The 27115-nt window shown below is 39.4% G+C and overlaps 1 protein-coding gene across 2 annotated transcripts in view; it reads right to left on the bottom strand.

Moving 5' to 3' along the window:
• Positions 1-27115, bottom strand: part of DEPTOR (DEP domain containing MTOR interacting protein) — a 174106-nt gene that overhangs the window by 12360 nt on the left and 134631 nt on the right. Inside the window, exon 9 of one of the 2 annotated variants that reach the window (XM_061171368.1) lies at positions 12914-15267. The exons of the other annotated variant lie outside the window; for it this stretch is intronic. Coding sequence (XP_061027351.1) covers positions 15139-15267 — 129 coding nt within the window. The 3' untranslated portion in view covers positions 12914-15138. Of the gene's footprint in view, positions 1-12913; positions 15268-27115 lie in introns of those variants that run through there. 2 annotated transcript variants of the gene reach the window in all.

Below are 27115 nucleotides of genomic sequence, written 5' to 3'. Positions count from 1 at the left end.
ACAGTGCAGCCTTGGGGCAGGGTCCTGGTTCTTCCTCAAGGAATATACATCACAATATCATTGAGTTCTTCTGCAGGAACTAAGGCCCCCACCCAGGTGGTAACTTCAGGCTGAGCCCAAGATTCCTGGAGTACCACCCAGTTATCTCACCACCAACCAGTCAGAAGAAAGCCACACACCCTGCAGCCCTCACCCAAATTATGCCTATAAAAACTTTTCACTGAAAACCATTGGGGAGTTCAGGGTTTTAGAGCAGAAGCCACCCATTCTCCTTGTATTGGCACTCTTAAAATAAATGCTGCCCTTTCCTTCACCATAACCTGGTGTCAGTAGATTGGCTTTACTGTGCGCAGGAAAGCAGACCTGAGTTTGGTTCAGTAACATATTGTCGGTGATGAAAATATATATGTATAGACAATATATAAAGGCGATCTTATGGATTCGTGTGGGTCTTTCAAGGTATCAGATAATTAGCATGGTATAGTACTAAAAATGATAACAATAGCTATCATTAGTTGTTTTGGGAGTACTTAACTACTTGCCAGGCACTATACCAAGACCTTTAAATGTATTAACTCATTAATCTTCATAAGAGCCTTATGAGATTGTTATTTCTCAAAAGTGAGAAACCCAAGGCACAGAGAGATGTACTGAAAAGAGCACTGACCGAGCATTTTGGGGGCCTGAAGTCCAGTCCCAGGTACAGGTAAGTTGGCATGAGTTTCGGGAAAAGTCTAGCTTCTCCAGAGAGCATTTTCTTTTCCATTTAGTACGCAAACAAAACAAGAGAAACATCCGATTATTGATTATTTAGTATGGATCAGGCACAAGAGTGAGCATTTTACACGCACTATCTCATTTAATTTTCATAGTCAAATGGGGTGGGTACTGGTATCCTCATTTTACAGACAAGGAAATTGATGCCTCAGAGGTGAGTAACTGGATGTGCTCCTAAGTGCTACAGCTGGAATCTGAATCCAGGCCCGTATGTATCCAGAGCCCATGCTCTTAACCCTCACAACCTTTCCAGCTTCAATACCTTTAGACTTGCTTCCTTTACCTGCAGTCCTTCTTTAAGGCTGGTTCAATCCCATCCTTTAGGTATTAACTCAAAACGTCAAGTGTGTAGAAGCTTTTCCTCAGGGCTGTTGCACTGCAAAACTCCAGGGGGCGCTGTCCACATGGACCATCATGTGAGAGGTGCCCCACTGGAAATGAGTAATGTGGCAGCTGTTTTCACTAACCACCGCATGAAATCCTGGTCATTCTCTATCACCCCATGTGGTTTCATTTACCTCTTAGGACTTACCCCCATCTAAAATGAACTATTTTATTTATATAATTATTTTCTATGTCTCTGTGATGTTGTGATTCATAATAAGACATATTTGGTCTTTGTCCCATTTCTGGCACAGAACTCCTAAAACCTTTGGAATTTCCTAAGTGATGAGAGCAATAAAGGTGTCTTGTGTTATGTTAATGAGGTGACTTACCACACACACCTAAAGGTGGTTGACAGAAGAACCAACCATGTGATTAGAGGGTTGGAACTTTGAATCCCACCTCCCTGACCTCTGGGGAGGGGAAAGGAACTGGAGGTTGAATTGACTGCCAATGGCCAAAGATTTAATTAATCATGCCTGTGTAATGAAACCTCCATTTAAAAAAATCAAAAGGTTGGCTCTTGAAGATGGCAGAGTAGAAGGACATGCACTCACTCCCTCTGGCAAGAGCACCAGAATCACAACTGACTGCTGAACAATCATCAACAGGAAGACACTGGAACTCACCAGAGAACATACCCCACATCCAAAGACAAAGGAGAAGCCACAGTGAGACAGTAGGAGGGGCGCAATCACAATAAAATCAAATCCCGTAACTGCTGGGTGGGTGACTCACAAACTGGAGAACACTTATACCACAGAAGTCCACCTACTGGATTGAAGGTTCTGAGCCCCATGTCAGGCTTCCCAACCTGGGGGTCCGGCAATGGGAGGAGGAATTCCCAGAGACTCAGACTTTGAAGGCTAGCGGGATTTGATTGTAGGACTTTGACAGGACTGGGGGAAACAGAGACTCCACTCTTGGAGGGCGTACACAAAGTAGTGTGTGCAGCAGGACACAGGGGAATGAGCAGTGACCCCATAGAAGACTGAACCAGACCTATCTGCTAGTGTTGGAGGTTCTCCTGCAGAGGCGGGGAGTGGCTGTGCCTCACTGTGGGGACAAGGACACTGGCAGCAGATGTTCTGGGAAGTACTCCTTGGTGTGAGCCCTCCCAGAGTCCGCCATTAGTCCCACTAAAGAGCCAGGTAGGCTCCAGTGCTGGGTTGCCTCAAGCCAAACAATGACCAGGGAGGGAACCCAGCCCCACCCATCAGCAGACAAGCAGATTAAAGTTTTACTGAGCTCTGCCCACCAGAGCAACACCCAGCTCTACCCACCACCAGTCCCTCTCATCAGAAAGCTTGCACATGCCTCTTAGATAGCCTCATCCACCAGGGGGCAGACAGCAGAAGTAAGAACTACAACTCTGGAACCTATGGGAGGAACACCACATTCACAGAATGATAGACAAAATGAAAAGGCAGAGGACTTTGTGCCAGATGAAGGAACAAGATAAAACCCCAGAAAAATAACTAAATGAAGTGGAGATAGGCAACCTTCCAGAAAAAGAATTCAGAATAATGATAGTGAAGATGATCCAGGACTTCAGAAAAAGAATGGAGGCAAAGATCGAGACGATGCAAGAAATGTTTAACAAGGACCTAGAAGAATTAAAGAACAAACAAACAGAGATGAACAATACAATAACTGAAATGAAAAATACACTAGAAGGAATCAATAGCAGAGTAACTGAGGCAGAAAAACGGGTAAGTGACCTGGGAGACAGAATGGTGGAATTCACTGCCGTGGAACAGAATAAAGAAAAAAGAATGAAAAGAAATGAAGACAGCCTAAGAGACCTCTGGGACAACATTAAACACACCAACATTCGTATTACAGGGGTGCCAGAAGGAGAAGAGAGAGAGAAAGGACCCAAGAAAATATTGAAGAGATTATAGTCAAAAACTTCCCTAACATGGGAAAGGAAATAGCCACTCAAGTCCAGGAAGTGCAGAGAGTCCCAGGCAGGATAAACCCAAGGAAAAACACTCCGAGACACATAGTAATCAAATTGACAAAAATTAAAGACAAAGAAAATTTATTGAAAGCAACAAGCGAAAAACGGCAAATAATATAAAAGGGAACTCCCAAAAGGTTAACAGCTGATTTCTCAGCAAAAACTCCACTAGCCAGAAGGGAGTGGCACAATATATTTAAAGTGATGAAAGGGCAGAACCTACAACCAAGATTACTCTACCCGGCAAGGATCTCATTCAGATTCGAGAGAAAAATCAAAAGCTTTACAGACTAGCAAAAGCTAAGAGAATTCAGCACCACCAAACCAGCTCTACAACAAACACTAAAGGAACTTCTCTAAGTGGGAAACACAGGAGAAGAAAAGGACCTACAAAAACAAACCCATAACAATTAAGAAAATGGTAATAGGAACATACATATCAATAATTACCTTAAACGTGAATGGATTAAATGCCCCAACCAAAAGACACAGGCTTGCTGAATGGATACAAAAACAAGACCCATATATATGCTGTCTACAAGAGACCCACTTCAGATCTAGGGACACATACAGTCTGAAAGTGAGGAGATAGAAAAAGATATTCCATACAAATGGAAATCAAAAGAAAGCTGGAGTAGCAGTACTCATATCAGATAAAATAGACTTTAAAATAAAGAATGTTACAAGAGACAAGGAAGGACACTACATCATGATCAAGGGATCAATCCAAGAGGAAGATATAACAATTATAAATATATATGCACCCAACATAGGAGCACCTGAATACATAAGGCAACTGCTAACAGCTATAAAAGAGGAAATTGACAGTAACACAATAATAGTGGGGGACTTTAACACCTCACTTACACCAATGGACAGATCATCCAGACAGAAAATCAATAAGGAAACACAAGCTTTAAATGACAAAATAGACCAGATAGATTTAATTGATATTTATAGGACATTCCATCCAAAGACAGCAGATTACACTTCTTCTCAAGTGCACACGGAACATTCTCCAGGATAGATCACATCTTGGGTCACAAATCAAGCCTCGGTAAATTTAAGAAAATTGAAATCATATCAAGCATCTTTTCTGACCACAATGCTATGAGATTAGAAATCAATTACAGGGAAAAAAAACGTAAAAAACACAAACACATGGAGGCTAAACAATACGTTACTAAATAACCAAGAGATCACTGAAGAAATCAAAGAGAAAATCAAAAACTACCTAGAGACAAATGACAACGAAAACACGATGATCCAAAACCTATGGGATGCAGCAAAAGCAGTTCTAAGAGCGAAGTTTATAGCAATACAAGCCTACCTCAAGAAACAAGAAAAATCTCAAATAAACAATCTAACCTTACACCTAAAGGAACTCGAGAAAGAAGAACAAACAAAACCCAAAGTTAGCAGAAGGAAAGAAATCATAAAGATCAGAGCACAAATAAATGAGATAAAAACAAAGAAAACAATAGCAAAGATTAATAAAACTAAAAGCTGGTTCTTTGAGAAGATAAACAAAATTGATAAACCTTCAGCCAGACTCATCAAAAAAAAGAGGGGAAGGACTCAAATCAATAAAATTAGAAATGAAAAAGAAGTTACAACAGACACTGCAGAAATACAAAGCATCCTAAGAGACTACTACAAGCAACTCTATGCCAATAAAATGGACAACCTGGAAGAAATGGACAAATTCTTAGAAAGGTATAACCTTCCAAGACTGAATGAGGAAGAAATAGAAAATATGAACAGACCAATCACAAGTAATGAAACTGAAACTGTGATTAAAAATCTTCCAACAAACAAAAGTCCAGGACCAGATGGCTTCACAGGTGAATTCTACAAACATTTAGAGAAGAGCTAACACCCATCCTTCCTAAACTCTTCCAAAAATTTGCAGAGGAAGGAACACTGCCAAACTCATTCTATGAGGCCACCATCACCTTTATGCCAAAACCAGACAAAGGTACTTCAAAAAAGCAAATTACAGACCAATATCACTGATGAATATAGATGCAAAAATGCTCAACAAAATACTAGCAAACAGAATCCAACGACAAAATAAAGGGATCATACACCATGATCAAGTGGGATTTATCCCAGGGATGCAAGGATTCTTCAATATATGCAAATCAATCAATGTGATAAACCATATTGACAAATTGAAGGAGAAAAACCACATGATCATCTCAATAGATGCAGAAAAAGCTTTTGACAAAATTCAACACCCATTTATTATAAAAACGCTCCAGAAAGTGGGCATAGAGGGAACCTACCTCAACATAATAAAGGCCATATACAACAAACCCACAGCAAACGTCATTCTCAATGGTGAAAAACTGAAAGCATTTCCTCTAAGTTCAGGAACAAGACAAGGATGTCCACTCTCACCTCTATTATTCAACATAGTTTTGGACGTCCTAGCCATGGCAATCAGAGAAGAAAAGTAAATAAAAGGAATACAAATTGGAAAAGAAGTAAAACTGTCACTGTTTGCAGATGACATGATACTATATATAGAGAATGCTAAAGATGCACCAGAAAACTACTAGAGCTAATCAATGAATTTGGTAAAGTAGCAGGATACAAAATTAATGCACAGAGATCTCTTGCATTCCTATACACTAATGATGAAAAATCTGAAAGAGAAATTAAGGAATCACTCCCATTTACCATTGCAACAAAAAGAATAAAATACCTAGGAATAAACCTACCTAAGGAGACAAAAGACCTGTATGCAGAAAACTGTAAGACAGTGATGAAATAAATTAAAAATGATACAAACAGAGGGAGAGATATACCATGTTCTTGGATTGGAAGAATCAACATTGTGAAAATGACTATACTATCCAAAGCAATCTACAGATTCAATGCAATCCCTATCAAACTACCAATGGCATATTTCACAGAACTAGAACAAAAAATTTCACAATTTGTATGAAAACACAAAAGACCCCGAATACCAAAGCAATCTTGAGAAAGAAAAATGGAGCTGGAGGAATCAGGCTCCCTGACTTCAGACTATACTACAAAGCTACAGTAATCAAGACAATATGGTACTGCCACAAAAACAGAAATATAGATCAATGGAACAGGATAGAAAGCCCAGAGATAAACCCACGCACCTATGGTCAACTAATCTATGACAAAGGAGGCTAGGATACACAATGGAGAAAAGATAGTCTCTTCAATAAGTGGTGCTGGGAAAACTGGACAGCTACATGTAAAAGAATGAAATTAGAACACTCCCTAACACCATACATAAAAATAAACTCCAAATGGATTAGAGACCTAAATGTAAGACCAGACACTAGAAAACTCTTAGAGGAAAACACAGGAAGAACACTCTTTGACATAAATCACAGCAAGATCTTTTTTGATCCACCTCCTAGAGTAATGGAAATAAAAACAAAAATAAACAAATGGGACCTAATGAAACTTAAAAGCTTTTGCACAGCAAAGGAAACCATAAACAAGACAAAAAGACAACCCTCAGAATGGGAGAAAATATTTGCAAACGAATCAACCGACAAAGCATTATCTCCAAAATATATAAACAGCTCATGCCGCTCAATATTAAAAAAACAAACAACCCAATCCAGAATGGGCAGAAGACCTAAATAGACATTTCTTCAAAGAAGACATACAGATGGCCAAGAAGCACATGAAAAGCTGCTCAACATCACTAATTATTAGAGAAATGCAAATCAAAACTACAATGAGGTATTGCTTCACACCAGTTAGAATGGGCATCATCAGAAAATAAACAGCAAATGCTGGAGAGGGTGTGGAGAAAAGGGAACCCTCTTGCACTGTTGGTGGGAATGTAAATTGATACAGCCAATATGGAGCACAGTATGGAGGTTCCTTAAAAAACTAAAAATAGAATTACCATATAACCCAGCAATCCCACTACTGGGCATATACCCAGAGAAAACCATAATTCAAAAAGACACATGCACCCCAGTGTTCATTGCAGCAGTATTTACAGTAGCCAGGCCATGGAAGCAACCTAAATGCCGATTGACAGATGAATGGATAAAGAAGATGTGGTACCTACATACAATGGAATATTACTCAGTCATAAAACGGAATGAAATTGGGTCATTTGTAGAGACGTGGATGGATCTAGAGACTGTCATACAGAGTGAAGTAAGTCAGAAAGAGAAAAACAAATATCATATATTAACGCATATGTGTGGAACCTAGAAAAATGGTACAGATGAACCTGTTTGCAGGGCAGAAATAGAGACACAGACATAGAGAATAAATGTATGGACCCCAAGGGGGGAAAGCAGCGGGGGGTGGTGGTGGTGGTGGGATGAATTGGGAGATTGGGATTGACATATATACACTAATATGTATAAAATAGATAACTAATAAGAACCTGTTGTATAAAAAAATAAATTAAAAAATTTTAAAAATAAATGAAATAAAATAAATAAAAAATAAGAAGATTGGGGCTGGGAAAGCTTTGGGGTTGTTGAACACATGGAGATTTAGGGAGAGTGGCATGCTCTGAGAGGACATGGAAGCTTCATGCCCTTTCCCCATACCATTCCCTGTGCATCTCTTCCATCTGTCCATTCCTGAGTTATATCCTTTTATAATAAAGCAGTAATCTAATAAGTAAAACATTTCTCTGCTTTCTGTGAGCCACTCTAGCAAATTAGGAAACACAAGGAAAGGGTCATGAGAACCTCTGATCCATTCAATCAGAAGCACAGGTGATAACCTGGGCTTGCAATTGGCAGCTGAAGTGAAGGGGAGGGGCAGTCTTTTAGGTCTGAACCCTTAAACTGTGGAATCTAATGCTGTATCCGGGTAGATAGTGCCAGAATTAGGTTGAATTATAGGACACGCCGTTGGTGCTGGAGCATCGCTTGGTGGTGGTGGAGGAACCCCCCACAACGGAACTGGGTGCAGAACTCCTTTTAGTCCCCCAAGAATATATAAACTTCATAAGGACTGGGACCTTTCTTATTTACTGCTCTTTGGGAAAGACTTAGTGACAGGCCCATAGTAGGTGCTTAATAAATTCTTTGTTGGGTGTTTTTGAAGATGTTATATGGCTTTCAGTAATCCTTGTCTCATCAAAATCACAAAGTTGTTGTAGGGTAAAAAGTTTCAAAGACATCCTGGGCATAAAGAAGACATTGATATACTAAGTTAGGATCACAAACGACTTCTTACATTTTTTGTGCTTTAAACTTTATGAACTTTGCAGCAAATTAGAATTCTCAATATCATTGACCAAATAAACATTTAACAAAAATTAAGAAGTTTCAGAATATAGGTGTTGGAGAAGATACTGATCAACATATATCACTTTTATATTTCAGATGGGCAACTACATTGGTTCAACCACTTTGCAAACTAGTTACATGTGATCTTGTAGAGTTAGTATTCACATTTCCTATGACTCAGAAATTCTTGTGGATACCTAAGAGAAACTCCTACACTTGTACCCAGGAGATGATATCAGAATGTTCATAGTAATCCTACTTATGACAACAACAACAATGGAAACAACCCAAATGCCCATTGTCAAGAAAACAGACAATTTGTGCTCTGGAAATTTATGAAGCTGTAAAAAATGAATTAATTACAACTACATACAAAAATCTAGAAGAATCTTAGTAATATAATCTTGAACGAAAACAAGCAAGTCCCAGAAGTTTATATAAAACTTGATGTTCTTCTAATAAAGTTCATTTTTTAAAAAACCTAAACAATGATTAAGAACAAAAAGAACAGTGGGGAACTCCCTGGCAGTCCAGTGGTTAAGACTCAGTGCTTTCACTGCTGCACAGCCAAAAAAAAAAAAAAAAAAAAGAACAAGAGAATGAATGGTAAACTCAACATTTGCCATTGTGCTTTCCTTGGGTAAGGGAAAGTGGGGGACAGGATTGGGAAGGAGACAATAGTTTAAATATAAGTTGTTGTCAGTGTTCTGGTTCTGGGGTTGGATGGTGGTTTGTGGTGTTAAAACACCCATATCAACCCAGGATTTCATATTCCCACCTCTCTATGGAGAGAAGTCTTCTAGGAGACAGGCCTAGAGGTGACTCTTGAAGGATGAGCTGAATCCAGGGTCCGGTCTACTCAGTTTTATACTTCCAGGGCCTATATATACTGTCCAGCAAAACACAGGTCCTCAGTGAGGTTTCTTGAATGAATGAAAGAGCAAGTGAATAAATGAATAAATGAGAGAAAAATGTAAAGTCCTTTTGGTTAATATTGTGTGTAGTCTGAATAACCACTCACCTCCATACTTCTACCCTACACAAACTGAATTGTGTAACTGATTTCCTAATTAGTTGAAAAAAACTAAAAAGCAAAAAAATAACATTCTCTCAAAATAGTAAACAACGACATAGCATATTTCCATATAGACTATTCCATAGCACTCATCAGTAACTGTGTAGTGAGGATATGATTCCAAATCAAATACACTACAGAAAAAGCTTTTTAATGCACTTTTTTTTTTTCCCAGGCAAAAGAGCTTCAGAAAACATCCATCATTAAGTAGTTTTACAAATGGCACTTTTGGCTACATTAGAGAATTAGATATGAGTCCCATGTGTTTTCTCTGATAGGTTAGTAGTAGATCAGCTTTACAATGCAACCCTTTCTTAGGATTAAAAAAATGGCTAATTTGTTCTAAAAGACAGAAAAAGCTGGAACCCTAAGTCATTGTTTTAAAAATTTAACATTTATTTCATGCTATACTGTCTATTTTCATATTATAATTTTAAGTATTTTGCTATAATTTTTAAGAAATGGAGAAAATAAATTTCAACCTAATTTAAAAATAAACATATATATTAAGTACATATATTAATGCATTTGACAATACCATATACTAACTTTGATGATGAACTTCCTTTTGGTATGCTGCAGATTTGTCCTTTTGGTATTGAACTGAGGACAAACGTATTACACCTGAAATTCTGCCTTAAATGAGTAAAACCATGGTCAATGACACCAATAGACTCCAACCAATTTGCAAAACTGAAATGTTCTAGAGTTATTCTGATCATGTATAACCAAAATGAAACAGGATTAATATTCAATGGGAAAGAATAGTCAACATCATTCAAGTAGATCTTAAAAGCAGATTATTTTCATAACATATTTGAAAGTAATGAGTATTTGGAAATGTGAGACTCAATTCTGGCCTGAAAGCAATGATTTTTAAATTATTAATTGCTACCACTCCAATGCATTCACCTTTTATAAGGTAGTGTGAAGTTGATCGTATCTAATCTACTCAAACATGGATATCTTCTTCATGTTACCCAACATTTCTCAAATAGAAATGTATCAATTTATACAATTATTTATCAGAGATTAATAAGAAAACATCAGATTATAGAACCAACCCAAAAGGCAGCTGCATTTTTCTCTCTACAGCAGAATTAACCAACATGGCTTTCAAATCCTATGCTAAAGAATTAACGAAAAATGATTTCTGTCTCTATCACAAAAACACAGACACATTACACAAACACCTGAAAAACCAAAAGTGTTTTCTCTAGGAACAAAGTAAGCCATTTCAGGGATTCTCCATGAGTGAACTCTCACACACAATACACCAATACACACAGACACACATACATAGGAAATAAAAGCTCTTAGAAATACTGCTTACTGTTAATTTAGAATCATTCTTGGTGTTACATTTAGGAATGGAGTTTCTAAATTTTAAAGCTGTTCAACTGTCAAAATATCACACAAAATATTTATTTTTTAATGATATGATTTAACAACTCAAGGCTTGAGTTAATTAAAGTATGTATCCTTCACCTTCACAGGTACATGGCACAACTGCATTTTATGAATAATCCAAAGCCAAAGGCCTATTTTCACGGCGTTACCCTCCACTGCAGGAGGCTATATAAGGACATAGGATTGGAGGGTGGGAGGCTGGTGTTTGGCCTAGGCTCTGGCCCCAACAAGCCTCATGAATATGGGCATGCCACCTGACCACTCCACACCTCAGCAAAATGCAAAGAATAAAAACCGTGCTCTCCGTGGCTCCATGCAGCACTATTTCAGGATTTTTCTGACTCTAGTTTTCATTAGGCATGGGGCTTTATTCACAACTGTTGTACTTCTACCCAGTGGTTGGTCAGTAATTTACATCTGGATAGCTGAAGCCTTTCAATAACTAGGTAAGTTTTTGGTCCTTTATTCAAAAAAATAGTGAGTACCTAGTCTTAGTGGATTAAAAATGGCCAGATTCTTTGTAGCTCCTCCCATCAAAAGGAAGAATCTGTTTCCCAGCCTCTTGGTTCTGGGCTAGCTTTGTGACTTGCTTTGGCCAACAAAATGCTGTGGAGGTGACACTGTGTGACTTCCAAGCAAGTCCACAAAAGGTCTTGCAGTTTCCATGCTCCCCCTCTTTGATCTCATGAGGCCTAACGAGAAAGCCTGGGCTAGCTACGGGGAAAGGCCACGTGAAGTGAACTGAGGCACCCCAGCCAATGCCCCAGCCAACAGCGAGATATATGCACAAAGCCATCCACAATCAGCCAGCCCCCAATAGACACGCTCCCTGACCACAGATGTTTGTTTGAACCCAACCCATTCCACATCAAGCTGTGGCTGGTCATCCTAGCAGAGCTTTGCCCAAAAGGCCAACCCACAGGATCATAAGCAAATAAGTAGTGTTATAAGGTATGTTTTGGGTTGATTCGCTAGACAGCAATGGATAGCTGACATACTGCTCTGTGTTAGGAACTGTGCTAGGTGAAGGGACTGCCTGGGCAGCAAGACACAGTTCCTGTTCTGCAGATGCTTAGAGTGTAGTTAGGGAGACAGACGTGTAATGGGACAATTTCAAAGGAAATGTCATCAGTGCTGTCATCACAAGAGGGTGGTGTATAGGGGTCCATGGGAATTTAGAGAAGGGCATCAATCCCAGAACTAGATCGTTGGCAAAGATTTCTCAGAGGTAATATCTAAGAATACCTAAGGGGAATTAATAAGACAGATTTTTCCAGGCAAAGAAGGAGAAAGAATAATATTCCAGGGAGGAGAAACTGCATGGGCAAAGGCTGCAGGGAGCTAGACCGGGGCCCTTTTGGGAGTGGAGCATTCACTTTAACTACAGGGTGAGGATGCCAGGGGTGGACTGGGACTATAGCTAAGGTGAAGCTCTCTTGGCCTTAAATAGAATTCTCTGGCATTTGGACTTTAAGGGTGATGGGAGTCAAAGGAGGAATCAGTTCCATCCTCCCTTCCTGCTTTTATTCCCTTCCTCCCTCCCTCCCTCTTCCCCTCCCTCCCTTCCTTCCATCCTCCCTTCCTTCCTTCCTTCCTTCTTCCTTCCCTCCCTCCCTCCCTTCCTTCCATCCTCCCTTCCTTCCCTCCCTCCCTTCATCCATCCTTCCTTCCTTCCTTCTTCCCTCCCTCCCTCCCTCCTTCCCTCCCTCTCTTCCTCCCTCCCTTCCTTCCTTCCCTCCCTCCTTCTCTCCCTCCCTTCCTGCTTTTCTTCCCTCCCTCCTTCCCTCCCTCCCTTCCTTCCTTCCTCCCTCCCTTCCCTCCCTTCATCCATCCTTCCTTCCTTCCTTCTTCCCTCCCTCCCTCCCTCCTTCCCTCCCTCTCTTCCTCCCTCCCTTCCTTCCTTCCCTCCCTCCTTCTCTCCCTCCCTTCCTGCTTTTCTTCCCTCCCTCCTTCCCTCCCTCCCTTCCTTCCTTCCTCCCTCCCTTCCCTCCCTTCATCCATCCTTCCTTCCTTCCTTCTTCCTTCCCTCCCTCCCTCCTTCACCTTAGTGTTCATTTGAGCAAAGATATCAATGCCACTCTCTGAATCAAAGAAATTTCACAGGCAGGAGGCTGTGTGAAGTCAATAAAGGCAGATGCCTCTCTGGTGCTTAGACTGGCTGAAGGGAAGTGGTATTATATCAAGGTCCAAGACAATGGGCGTTGGGACATGCATAAAAAGGACAGGTAGCAGCAAGAAGAAGATGCCACTCCCGAAAGGCATTCCTCCTTCTTTTATCAGTTAATGAATACATGCAGACAGGAGGCATTTAGGACTCATCTTTTAAAGATGTTATACATTTTTTAAAAGCCTAATGGTAAGGCTTCCCACTTACTAGTTGTGTGGCCTTGGGTATATGACTAACCTTTTTATGAGTCTGTTTCCTCAGTTGTAAAATGGAGATGATGACAACACTGACCTCACAGGTCAGTAAGGACAGGCAATGTATAGTTTTAGCACAGCACTGGGTACAGGATAAGCCCTCAACGGAAGGTCCCCAAATGCGGAAAGGCTGGGGAATGTAGGAGAGGGAGTAACATGGGCTTTAGCGTTAGATAAACTTGTGTTTGAATCCAGGCTCTATCACTTAGTAGTTCTTGCAACTGTGTGAACTTGAGACCATTTTAAAACTTGCTCAGACTTACTTTTCAAGTCTGAAAAATGGGGGGGAGATAATACCAACCTTGCTGGGTTGTGATGAATATTAAAAGAGAGCACGTATGTAAAGTGCCATAGCACACAGCCTGGCACACAGTTTAAATGCACATACACACGGAGATGATAATATTTCTCAAATGTAGATCGACAGTATTAATGTTAGCCATCCTATATTACTTCAAAGTCCTATTCTCTGACTAAAGCTACAGATCAGAAAAGTTGGACTACCAGAAACATATATATGTGGTATCTTTAACACAGTATGTCCATTCCACCAGTACCATTACATTATGATAACCTATCACCAAAAAATGGCCAAGGTACAACATTCATATTTTGTTACTACATGATAAGAAAGTAACCTTGTCGTTCAGAATGTATTATATGAAAATAAGAGGAATTGAGCATTCCCTGATTCCCTAATTTGGCACTTTGAGGAGCTTCCTCTATACACCAAGCCCCAAAATGCATTCTCTTTGAGACCAAAAAAGAAACACGCATATATACAAGTGAGCTGAAGAGTTACAACACAAGAAGTTGCTTTTGGTGAAAAATAATCCTGCCAAATAAGCAACATGTCATGTCCTTAGAATATGTCACACTAGAAAGCTAGTGAAAATTCGGGCCAATAAGGCAATTTAATTTCAAGTTTTATCATATATGCGCCAAGTTCTAGAATACTTCACTTAAAAAGGGACAACTTCAAAGTGAAATCTTGCCAGAGGCGTGATTTTGAATTACATGTGTATATACAAACTTGTCTGTTTTGACATTCAACATATTCAGGATTATTTCTAGAAAGTTGCTGTTGCTGACTGATAGAACAAAATGATGTAGGCTCAGAAAGAGAAAACAGAGCACAAAGTTTTAAGTAGTTATCTCCCTATCTACCCCACCCATACCATCATAAGGTTTTTGGTTTTTGACCAACACCATAACTGAAAACACATGTTAAGTGAAAAGTTGATACTAAAGGCAGGAATTAAGAAAAAGTCAAAAATTTGATGGCTTTTAAGCACTGAATGATTTACAACCTTCAAAATGCTAATTAACAAGTACTATTCCTTTGGATGTTGTTTTAATTTGAAATATGGTGAAATCTAGATCCTCTAATAAACAGTTCCATGCTCATTTGGTGACAGTACAACTTAAAGTCTGTAAAAACTACTTTACTGACTCCTGTGAAGGGGATTTTAGCACATGGCTGTTTTGGCAAGAGAAGCATTTCAACAACTTTCTGCAAACTAAGATATAAAACAATGGATGAGAACTACAAATGGAAATTGAGTAAGGCAATGCTACTATGTAAAAAAAATTCTGTTTCTCAAACTTTTTCTACACTGACGTAAGTCGTTTTTTTGTTGTTTTTTTTTTAAAAAAGATGTATTACCCGGTTCTTCCACATTCAACAGGGAAACAGTGTGTGAAACTCAAATTAGGATGTGTATGTACGGAGAAAAGATCTGTATGTCCAAAGCCATCCAGGTATACAGAAGTCTTGTCATTGCAGAGCTTTGTGTTGTTCTGCCTTTGATCCTCCGCAGGCCACGGGATGGGCTGGGAGGGCTGCCCTCTCAGCACTCTAACTCCTCCATGACCTCCATCACAATCGTCCGTGGGCCCGTCAGAATCAGGTTGCTCACCGTCCGGTAGTCAACGTGCAGCACGTTAAGCCCATTTACAGAGACGACGAACTGACAGACCTGAAGGAAGGACAAAGAAAAAGCATCTCTTGAATTCCCTAGCGGTCCAGTGGTTAGGACTCCCCGCTTCCATCTGCAGCAACATGGAAGGACCTAGAGATTCTCATACTGAGTGAAGTAAGTCAGACAGAGGAAGACAAGTATCATGAGATATCGCTTACATGTGGAATCTAAAAAAAAGGGCCTACTATATGGCACAGAGAACTCTACTCAATATTCTGTAATGACCTATACGGGGGAAAGAATCTAAAAAAAGAGTTGATATATGTATATGTATAACTGATTCACTTTGCTGTACAGCAGAAACTAATACAACATTGTAAATCAACTATACTCCAATAAAAATTTTTTAAAAATAAACTATGCACATTAAAAGAAAAAAAAAGCATCTCTCAGAGCTCCTGGTTTTTCATAGACCTAGAATAAAGACATTGTGCATCTTTAACAGGTAACTTCCTACATTGGTACCCAAGTGTACCCAGCCAGCAACTGCAATTTAACAATTTCCAAGAAACTATACTTTTCCTGGAAGGCAGTATAATAGAAAAAGCATTTGGTTTAGTGTTCTACCAACTTGGGTTTAAATCCTAACTCAGCAACTTACTAGCTTAAGCTAGGTATTTAAATTCCTGAGCTTCATTTCCCTCAGCTCTAAAATAGGGATGATTAATAATCATAATATCTACCTTATAAGATTGTTGTAAGAATTAAATGAGGTCAAGGACGTAAAGCTTCTACTCCAGCGCTCTGAACCTATGGGGTACTCAATACTTTTTCATAATCACAGTGTTTGTGGCTGTTACTGTTCATTTGGACTCAGTTTATAGGGAGATTCTATGTCCTCGTGTTCCCCAAACAGTCTTCTTTTATACCTATTATTCCTGCATGATTATTAATAGTTTCTCCTTTCACCTGCCATGGTGTCCCAGTTGAGATGATAAATTCCACACATTTCCCTATTTCCCATCCTTACGAAAATGGATGAGGCCAACAAAGGTCAGCTTTTATACTAAGTGAGTATTAGTTTACCTATGATAGGACAGATAATTACAATAAAAAATTTAAAAAGCATTATTCAGGAATGAGCGGCCACTTTGGATGTGTCATAGTGAACATAATACTGATCACAGCTACTGCCTCAAACAGAGGGGCTTCTCTTGTGGTTGGTGGTGGCATCAGATGCTGGGTACTTTCCATTTAGCTGACACAGATTAACAGATGGTATATCTGTTGTGTGTCTGAAGAGTGCACACTGGACAGGAATGATTTGTTTATGTCACTCAAACAGAGAAATGGAGAGATACACAGATCTCCAGCTGTCGGTGATACGTACTTCTAATCAGCAAAACAGAATCAAACAGAATATAAATCTGTAAGGTGCTTGGCACACAGTAGGCACTGGTGGTGAGCTGAATGATACCCCCAACCCCCAAAGATGTCCATGTCCTAATTCCCAGAACCTGTGAATATATTAGTTGACATGGCAACAAGGAATTAAGGTTGCAGATGGAACTGGACTGCTCATCAGCTGATTTTAACATAGGGGTTATCCAGGTGGGCCCAATGTAATCACAAGGGTACTTATAAGAAGGAGACAAAAAAGTCACAGGCAGAATTAGGAGATGTGACAACAGAAGCAAGAGTGATATGAGGAAGGGGCTAGGAGCTGAGGGATGCAGGTGGCCTCTAGAAGTTGAAAAAGGTAAGGAAATGGATTCTCCCCTCAGAACCTACAGAAGGAATGCAGACCTACTGATACCTTTATTTTAGACCTTTGACTCCAGAACTATAATAAATTTGCGTTGTTTTAAGTTACCAAGTTTGTTAATTTGTTACAGCAGCAATAGGAGATGAATAAAATAATCAATAAATATTCATTGTTGAATGAACCGAATGAATAATGTATTAAGCAAAAAAAGCACAATTAGGATTGAGCCTGAAGGATTTCTGGCTTCTTATAAATTATTTCTTCATTTATTGGGAAAATAAGAAAATAGGGGACTTCTCTGATGGCGCAGTGGTTAAGAATCCACCTGCCAATGCAGGAGACACGATCCCTGGCCTGGGAAGATCCCACATGCCGTGGAGCAACTAAGCCCATGTGCCACAACTACTAAGCCTGTGCTCGAGAGCCTGCGAGCCACAACTACTGAGCCCGCGTGCTGCAACTACTGAAGCCCATGCACCTAGAGCCTGTGCTCCGCAACAAGAGAAGCCACTGCAATGAGAAGCCCGCGCACCTCAACAAAGAGTAGCCCCCACTCGCGGCAAATAGAGAAAGCCCACGCGCAGCAACAAAGACCCAACACAGCCAAAAATTAAAATTAATTAATTAATTAATTAAAGAAAAAAAAGAAAAGACAAAAGGGAAGGGACAGAAGTTGGAGAGAGGGGGAGGAAAGGAGATGGCTGAGGTTGATTAAGTTAATAAAGTTGTTTTCATGGCTGTTAGCTTCGAGCTCTAACCCACCCCCTTCCTTAAGGGAACATAAGCTGCAGCTGTGGAGAAGTGTCATCGTTATCTCATAGGAAACCACCAGAAGAGAAAAACAAGAACCCACCAGAACTGGTTAGAACCAGCCAAATCCAAGATGGCAGAAGACCTGACCTTCAGCAGACGCTGAACCTCATTATACGCTCCTTGTAATACGATAGCATGCTAAATGACACACCCACCAATACCATGACAGTTGACAATTGCCATGACAACAACGAGAGGAATCCATATTAGGACTGAAAAGGGATGTTGCCCCAGTTCTGAGCAAACTACACCCCTGTTTTCAGAGAAGTAATGAATTCCCTCCCCCTAACCCCTCCCCTCTATATCAGAGGTATCCCAGCCCAAGTCTGGTGAGAAGGTGACTTGCAAACTAAGTTCCCGATTCTCCATTCTCTGGCCTCTGAATAAAGCTTGTGCTCTTTCTGTCTCAGCGTTGGTTTTGTTATTGGCTGTGGAATCCGAACGGACGAAGAACCTTCCCCGCAGAGGCAGGGGGTTCTGGCCAGGGCCAGGGCCCAAGTGAGGGTCCGTCCAACCAATTCGGTAACAATGTGTCCCATAACTGTTGTTCTCATCATCATACTTCTTTAAGTGTAATGTCTTAAGAATTAAGGTGCACACCTGCTCCCAATTATTTATTAATAAATTTACTGTTGACAACACAAAGAATGTGAAAATACTAAAACACTTGAAAATCACTGTTTCCTTTTATTGTTTTCTGAGTGGGCAATATCAATAGAAACTCAGACACTGTATTAACAAATATAACAAATATAAAATATAACTAATATGAAATATAAATTACATGTTATATTTTAAATGTAAGTATGAAATAAAATACATAAAATACTGTATTAGGTCTAAAGATATCTGTACCTATTACTTAGATAAACCAAAAGTGGAACGTATTAAAAGGGCAGCTGTGAATCTGTGGAAAAGATGAAGGATTTGGAATCCAATGATATGGATTTAAGTCCTAGGCTCCTTTGCTGGATGATTTTTTTTTTTTTTTTTTGTCCGCATAGCTTGTGGGAATCTTAGTTCCCTGACTAGGAATCGAACCCAGGCCCTAGGCAGTGACAGCGAGGAGTCCTAACCACTGGACTGCCAGGGAATTCCCTGAATGATCTTAACAAAGTCATTTGCCTCTATGCCTCAATAACATCATTTACAAAAGAGAGTCAGGTAAAAATGCTTATCCTCACAGGTTCAAATTAATGAATTGAAAACCTTTTTGCAAATATCAAGCCCTACACCAATACTAGCTTCAATGAACTTCTTTCCCTTTAAAAATACCCACTTTTTTCAAGGTCACGTGCAAAACAGAATGGAAAGTGGACAGTGGCAAGCACAGTGGTTATTTACTCAATAAACACTCGCTGTTGTCAGAAGCCTCAATATTTTCCACTCCCCAACTTATAATACTATGGTGTCGTTCTACATAAGGACACCGACCTCTGTTTTTCTTTTCCCGTTTCCACAAATCTGTCACCATGAATTGAGGGCACATTTTTTTTTTTTTTTTCCATCAGAGCACATCTCGTACAGAATCAGCAGTTCTCAACCATGGTTGAAGTCGTAGTCAGAATCAAGGTCACGCATGCAGGTCCGAATCCACCCTGAAACAGGCTACAAGTGTAATTTGCAGGACAATTTAGCACAAATTCAATGTAGACACTTGCTGGAGTTTTGTGTTTTCTACTCCAGCATGCTCTTGAGCCAAAGAATGAGAGGAATTCCACCCCCACCCAATCCAGAGTGTTGACTTTAGACGGGTCCTTCTTTTCTCCAAAGGGATGAACAGCCTTTTTGTGTTGCCCAAGGAGAGTGCAGAAGTTGCCTGGTAAGCTCACACTCCAGCTAACCCTTCACAGGCTCCCGAAGATGAGATGTCTCTGCATCACTCAGGGATCACCTGTAGCATTTAGTCTCGACCAGAATTGTATTCTCTCTCTCCCACATAGTGTTGGTTTCAATTGACCAACATTTAAAAATTAGAAAATTTTCACATAAAAATCTAGATTCTGGCTTCTCTGGAACAATCTGAAGATCTAACAATACCAGGCCTGGATGGCCACTTGGCAATGGCTCCATAGGGGCTGCCCTTTCTAGATGGGCACACGTTCTCTCGTTTGCCGTGGTCCTCACCACTTCCTATTTTTCTTACACCTAGCTGAGAGACATTTGAGTCTGTGATCCCTGATCTGGGGCCACCAGAGAGAGAGCTTAAGAGAGGAAGGCTTGGTGCTTCAAAACTGATGGACCCCAAATGTTTAACAGCTGATGAAAGGGGAAATAAAGTTTGGTATATCCATACAATGGAATATTATTCAGCAATAGAATGGAACCGACTACATGTTACGACACGGCTGAACCTGGAAAACATTCTGCTAAGCGAAAGAAGCCAGTCCCAGCGCCGACTCAGCCAGGCGATCACAAGGTAAACAATCGATACACTTACAACCATTCTGTTTTTCACGTTCAATACAGTATTCCATAAATTATAAGAGATAGTCAACACTCTACTAGAAAACAGGATTTGTGTTAGATGATTTTGCCCAGCTGTAGGCTAATATAACTGTTCTGAGCATGTTTAAAATAAGATAGACTAAGCTATGATGTTCCCTAGGTTAAGTGTATTAAATGCATTTTTGACTTACAGATATTTTCAATTTACAATGGGTTTATCAGGATGGAACCCCATCATAGGTCATGTTCTAGTTCTCCAGACCTGCCTTTGATTCCCTTACATTCTTGACATCCTTCTAATCAATTTCTTTTTCTTTCTTTTTTTTAATGATAGCTGGTTTCTGTCATTGGCAACCCATGCTCATCAATACAATCCTTAAGAACAAACTGAATATCAGAGAGGTTAAGTTATTTGCTCAAGGGCACACAACTAAGTGCCTCATCTGGAATTTGAACTCCATGACTCTATAGCCTGACATAAATACAAATTTATAAAGTACAATATGCAAGTTCTGAGGAATGCAGAGAATAGTGGAAAACAAGTGTTTTCTCTCTTGGCTTTAACTGTTAATTAAACAGTCTGGGTTCGCTCAAATACCTTGTGGTGTTGATGTTTAGGCTCTTCCAACTTCATTAAGAAGGTTTTTACTCAGTTAAGGTTGGGCTGCTTTTTGTGTCACTTGAAATCCTCAACAATATGTAAATTGAGACATTTATTTCAATTTTTTTTCCTTGAATGAGGCAAGGAAAAAAAAAAGGCCATTCAAACACTCATCATGCTTATATTCAAGGTAGTAATTTTAGAGTCAGGCTGTTGGAAAGACATCATCTCTCCCTAAGTGGTCCCAACAACTGCTGTGGTTCCAGCAGTTCTAATATCCTGTTACTAAAAATGTGCAAAATGATCTAGAAATGCAGGTATTACTATGTAATGTATTCAGTTTTAATGGACTTTGAATTAGCACCTATGGTACTCTATGTTCTGAAAATCAACACCCAAGTAACAACAGGAAGCACACGGCCTGGGGGAAAATTATTTCTCTACTATATTAAAAAGCAAAACACACAGAACATGTGATGACCTCTGAATAGACCTACCTTAGATACCTATTACCTCCTATCTGGGGTGGGGGACTTAGATGCCACCCAGAGGGGATAATGAGAATTCGAGTGAGGTTGTGATGCTTTTCTTCTGCTTATAATTATCTTTCTCAGATTTGTTTTCAAAGATTTGAATGCAATTTCCTCATGTCCCAAGTTCGCTGAAAAGAGCTGTCATGAGCTCCTATAGCTGCTCTGAACTCGTCTCCTACAAAAAGGAGGGTACCTTCACTTTAGAAAGAAGAGATGTAGAGGACATTATCCTTAATGAAAGGGAAGAACCAAGCCTTCATAAGTCATGGGTAAGTGATGTCTCTGAGCATCCGGGCAGTGAAGAAAAGGCCTAAAAACCAGAGTAGGTCCAATAAGAGTTAACAAGAAGAGGGAGGCAGGACTCATACGTTTCAGGGTATGATCACATTGGGATAAACACCTAGGCTGAACTCCAGGCTTCTTCCTGATAAGGAGCCAAAGCGACTAAATAATCTTGCCTCTAATTCCTCTCCCTGAGCCAGTGCTGGCAGATGTACACTAACCCTCTGAACAGATTGAGCGCCTGTGGGATGATGCAATTGCACATCAGTTCTTGTATGGCTGGAGTTCCATCACAGTCATTTGATTGTTTCAACCAAAGTGGGAGTGAGATTGAGGAGAAACACTACACCTATGATTACCTAAGTGTCTTCTCACTGCCATGGAAATCTGTATTCACCAAGTCACTTGCATCCCTGAAATGGCTGCATTCATGTGAAAGCCACTCTAGCTTTTCTCTATTTTTTTTTTTTTTTCTTTCTGATCTTGAAGGAGAAAGAAGGATTGGAAGGTAAGGCTGCTTCAGGCTTTCCCTGAAAATAATAAAACATTTAGCAAGACAGAGACCAAGGCGGATAAAATTTCGGAGACAGAAAGAGTCATAAGGAGAAAAATGATAGATCCAGACAGATACAGACAATAATTAGGAAGGGCTGAGTAGGAGACGGAAGCTTGTCCAATCAAATGATACAGAAAGCAGAACCAAGATATTAAGGGCAAGTTAATACTTAAATTCTTAATCAAGTAGAACCCTCAGATGTATTCTAGAGATCACCCTAATCGAGCTCCCACTAAAAGTAGAACTCTCCTCTACAAATCCCTGCCAGGCAACCAACCTATCTTACTTGAATGCTACTTATGACAGGAAATGCACTAATTAATGAGGAAGCTTATTCTGAGCCAGTTACATGTTAGAAGTTTCAGCTACACATTCAGTCAACATTATTTAAACCATTTTCACTGTTCCGTGCCTAAGTGAAAAGCATATCCAAATATAAAACAGTGGCTCTCAAACTGTAGTCCAAACATAAGTCACCTTTGAGGGCTTGTTGAAAATGTGAATTCTCAGATCTTACCCAAGACCTACCAAATCCGACTTTTCAGGGGGTGGGTCCCAAGAATCTGCACTTTCATTAAGCATATCAGGTGATCCTGCTACAGCACAATGTTGAAAAACCAATGCTATAAAGTATCCACCAGAATTTTTTGTACCAAAAGTTAGTTTATGTGCTCATCCCATTCCTGTTAGTATTATGATAATACATTCTATGGTTTGAGAATTAACCACCTCAAATACAAGAAGGGGGCTGACATTTCAGATTTTATTATAATTATTACTTGCCTGAAGTCTATTTCATTTTTCGAGCCGAATTTTGCTATCTTCTAGACTTTAAAATTAATAATAACAATGTATAAAATGCTTAAGTTTAGAACTATTATCAGAGATAATATCCAAATTGCTCAAAATGCAATACCCCAAATAACCAAACCTGCTGCCATGTTACCACACATATTTTTAAAGCCATGTGTGAGCCACCAATGTCAACTGTTAATGTGGCAAATACAGTCCACAACCAGACCTGCTGAGAATGAAGCTTGAGGCTTTTTGACAGCCAAAGTATCCAAAGTAAAAGAAGATGGAGGTTGGACCAGATTAACAAAAGTCATGAGTAGATTAAGAAATATTTGAAAGCTGCTGAAGTTTATTACGAAAAAAGGTATATTTTGATTGTTCCTATTTCTTTAAACCTTGCTCCAAATCATACACCATGGCTTTCATAATCTGACATAAGAGGCTGTGAAAGCAATAGCATAAATATTTAAATAGAGAACTATCTTTTCATGGATGATTTTTAATTTCTTTTCTTTGTTATCCACCCTGGGAAAGCCTAGCCATTTGATCCATATTCCTGGACCACTTCTCAGGTTACAACTTGCCAATCAGCATGGGCAGTGCTCTAATTGCTAACGGGACCACCTAATATTTTTCCAAAGTTCTTTACATGTGTAATCTCATTTAAAATTCCCAACACACCCTATAAGGCAGGTATGATTATTATTATTATTGTTATTATTATTTACATCTCACAGTCGAGGGTACAGAGAAATAAAGTAACTGGCCCAAGTTCACAAAGCTAGTAAGTGGTGGAGCCCAGATTTTGACTCCAAACTTGTATACTTAAGCCCTAGGCTACCTTGCCTCCTAAGTAATAGATCATCAGCTCCCCTAAAATTGGCACTGACACCACATGATAAACACCTCAGTATGGTATCTAAGCACCTCTCACACACAATGAAGTTTCTTAAGAACACTGCATTTGATTTTTCCTTCTATGATCCTTGAAAAATGGAATAATGCTCACTTCATCATCATCATTATCAGGGAAGAAAATGATGGAGAATGGTAAGGGGGCATTTTTTACTTTTAAGAATAACTCAGGCTCTGGGCTTCCCTGGTGGCACAGTGGTTGAGAGTCCGCCTGCCAGTGCAGGGTACACGGGTTTGATCCCTGGTCCGGGAGGATCCCATGTGCCACGGAGCAACTGAGCCCATACACCACAGCTGCTGAGCTGACGCTCTGGAGCCCGCGAGCCACGGTTGCTGAGACCCGCGTGTCACAACTACTGAAGCCCAAGCGCCTAGAGCCCGCGCTCTGCAACAAGAGAGGCCGCTGTAATGAGAAGCCCGTGCACTGCAACGAAGAGTAGCCCCTGCTTGTTGCAACTGGAGAAAGCCCGTGCACAGCAACGAAGACCCAACGCAGCAAAAAATAAATTAATTAAATAAATAAATTAAAAAAAAAGAATAACTCAGGCTAATCTTTACATCTGGGCTAGACCTGGCAGGTCTTATTATCCTCAACCAAAGTTTAAAAACCATGTTTATTTATAACTCTTCTGCTAGAGTGAGGTGAATGTTAATGATTCCTGAATGAAGATTTTAAAGGTTCCACGAAGAAGGACATAACACAAATAGAGGATTGTATAATTACCCTTGGTAACAATGCTGCATATAATTCAGCCAGCAAACTCCCCCAAGGCACACCATTTGTCATGGTGATTACATCACCTAATCTGTGCCTTTAACTGGCATTACCAATTCCATTCACATTCCCTTTTTGTTGTTGCAATCTTTGCTTCACAATAGAAACAGGACAGCAGAAGATTCAATATACCATCTGTCTTCTGTAGGTGGGTGAGAAAGTTGGTATCAGGTGATCAACACAGCATGCGTGTTGCCAAGTTCAGTGTGAGGCACCCTTCACTTGTCTATAAAGCTTGGCTTAGTCACAGCAAAACCAGACTTCCTAAAAAGTGTATCTCCAGGGATGCACTCATTCTCTCCTTCCTTCCTGCCTCCCCAGTGAGGATCTCGCCAAGGGTAAATTAAGTATAGAGCAATGGAGAAAGCACTGGATTAGGAGTCAGGAGAGAAATTCTAGTCTCAGCTCTGCACCCAAAGAGCTGAATCATTTTGAACATGCTGTTTCACTTCTCCAAGCATTAGTTCGTCATCGGATCATTTGGGCTGCAAAAAAATGTATATTTATTAGAGACTTTAAAGCACCTTTCAGCTCTAAAATTCAATGAGAAAAAATAACTTCTATTAATTAGTGATTGAACAACATTTACTATTAATAACTGGTTACTTAGGTGCCAAGAACTAGGTCAGGAGTTTGCTTATGTTACATTTGCAAAGGAGACATTAGTTTTAGATATGTAAACTGAAGTTCAGAAGAGTACAAACGAAGAAGTGTAAGATGAATCTCTCTCAGGCACTTACGTGTTTTCGATATGTAAATAACAACAACAAAGGTCTAAAAGACATATTATAAAGCTACAGTCTATTATTATAGTCTATAAGATGGTGGTATTATTAGTATTAGTATAGGTACATAGACCAACGCAACAGAATCAAAAGTCCAGAAACTGGAACCCTACACGTGGGCTTATGACAAAGTCAGCATTGAAGAAAAGGACATTTTACAATGTACAAGGTTCAATCCATCAGGAAGATACAAAAATTATAAACATATATACCTAACAAGTATATATATCAAGCACAAACACGAAATGTATATGCCGAACAAAAAAAGCCCCCAAATACATGAAGCCAAATGCACAGAATTCAAAGGATAGACAATTCAATAATAGTTGGAGACTACTCTGCTCCACTTTCAATAAAGGATAGAACAATTACTCTAGTTAAATGTAACATATACACATAACTTATGACCTAGCAATTTCACTCTTAGATATGTACCCAATATGATGACTGCAATATCATATTTATATAAATTTCAGAAGTAGACAACTAATCCATGGTCTTAGAATTCCTAGGTAGTAGTTGCACTAGTAATTTACTTTGTAATAGAGTTTGAGATGTGCATGAATAATTTGAAACATTTTTTATATAGTGCAATAAAAATTTTTTTAACTCTCACTTCTATAATTTACTAGTTATATGACTTTAGCCAAGTTCCAAATTCTCTGAGTTATACTTTACTCATCTGTAAAATGGGGATCGTGTTTATTATGAAGATCAAATCTGATTTAAGTACTAAGCCCAGTGTTTAATACCAGTGAATGTTAAATAAATATTCGTTTTTCTCTTCTGTCCCTCTTCCTGCACAATCTCTCCCTCCAAAAGAGCCCAATGGATGCAGATTGTGGAAAGGGAGACAAACCATTGCACGGGTCCACATCCAGAAAGCCAGTTTGGGTTCTGGTTTGGGAAATGGAAATAGATGTCAAGTTGCAGTTATTCATTCAGATAAGAAATTTTAAATAAATATACTTATTTTAAATGGATAAATTTAAATGGAGGATAAATTAGGAGGTTGGGATTAACATATACACACTGCCATATACAAAATAGATACCAAAATAGACCTACTGTATAGCACAAGGAACTCTACTCAATATTTTGTAATAACCTATAAGGGAAGAGAATCGCTGTGCTGTATTCCTGAAACTAACATGCTACTGTAAATCAACTATACTTCAATAAAAAAAGAAAAAGAAAAAAACTTTTGTTTTTGTTTTTGTTTTTTTGGCCATGTGGCATGCGGGATGAGGGATCTTAGTTCCCTAACCAGGGATCAAACCCATGCCTCCTGCAGTGGAAGCACAGAAATCCCAAAAGAAAATTTTTTTAAAAAGAAAAATAAAAAAAACCCATAAAAATAAAAAAACAATACAGGGTGATAAGAGAGAATTTTTCCCAATCCAAGAGAACCCCATATGGATAGAGCATCCAGGAGCCACAGTAAGTAATCAGCATAATCTTAAACAGAGTAGTGGAATTCAGTTAAAGAATCTCTGCTCCTGTCCCTAAGATATTCACTTTAACAAAGTTGCTTCAGAACTGAAGTAGTTGTAGAGTGTAGCTAGACTCATGGATGGCCCTTGAACAAAATATTAGACAGAGACATAAGCTGAGTCAAGATTTGTTAGTTACATCTA

The sequence above is a fragment of the Eubalaena glacialis genome, chromosome 17 (assembly GCF_028564815.1).
Source record: "Eubalaena glacialis isolate mEubGla1 chromosome 17, mEubGla1.1.hap2.+ XY, whole genome shotgun sequence".
NCBI classification, from domain to species: Eukaryota; Metazoa; Chordata; class Mammalia; order Artiodactyla; family Balaenidae; genus Eubalaena; species Eubalaena glacialis.
This window is presented reverse-complemented; position numbering and strand designations above follow the sequence as displayed.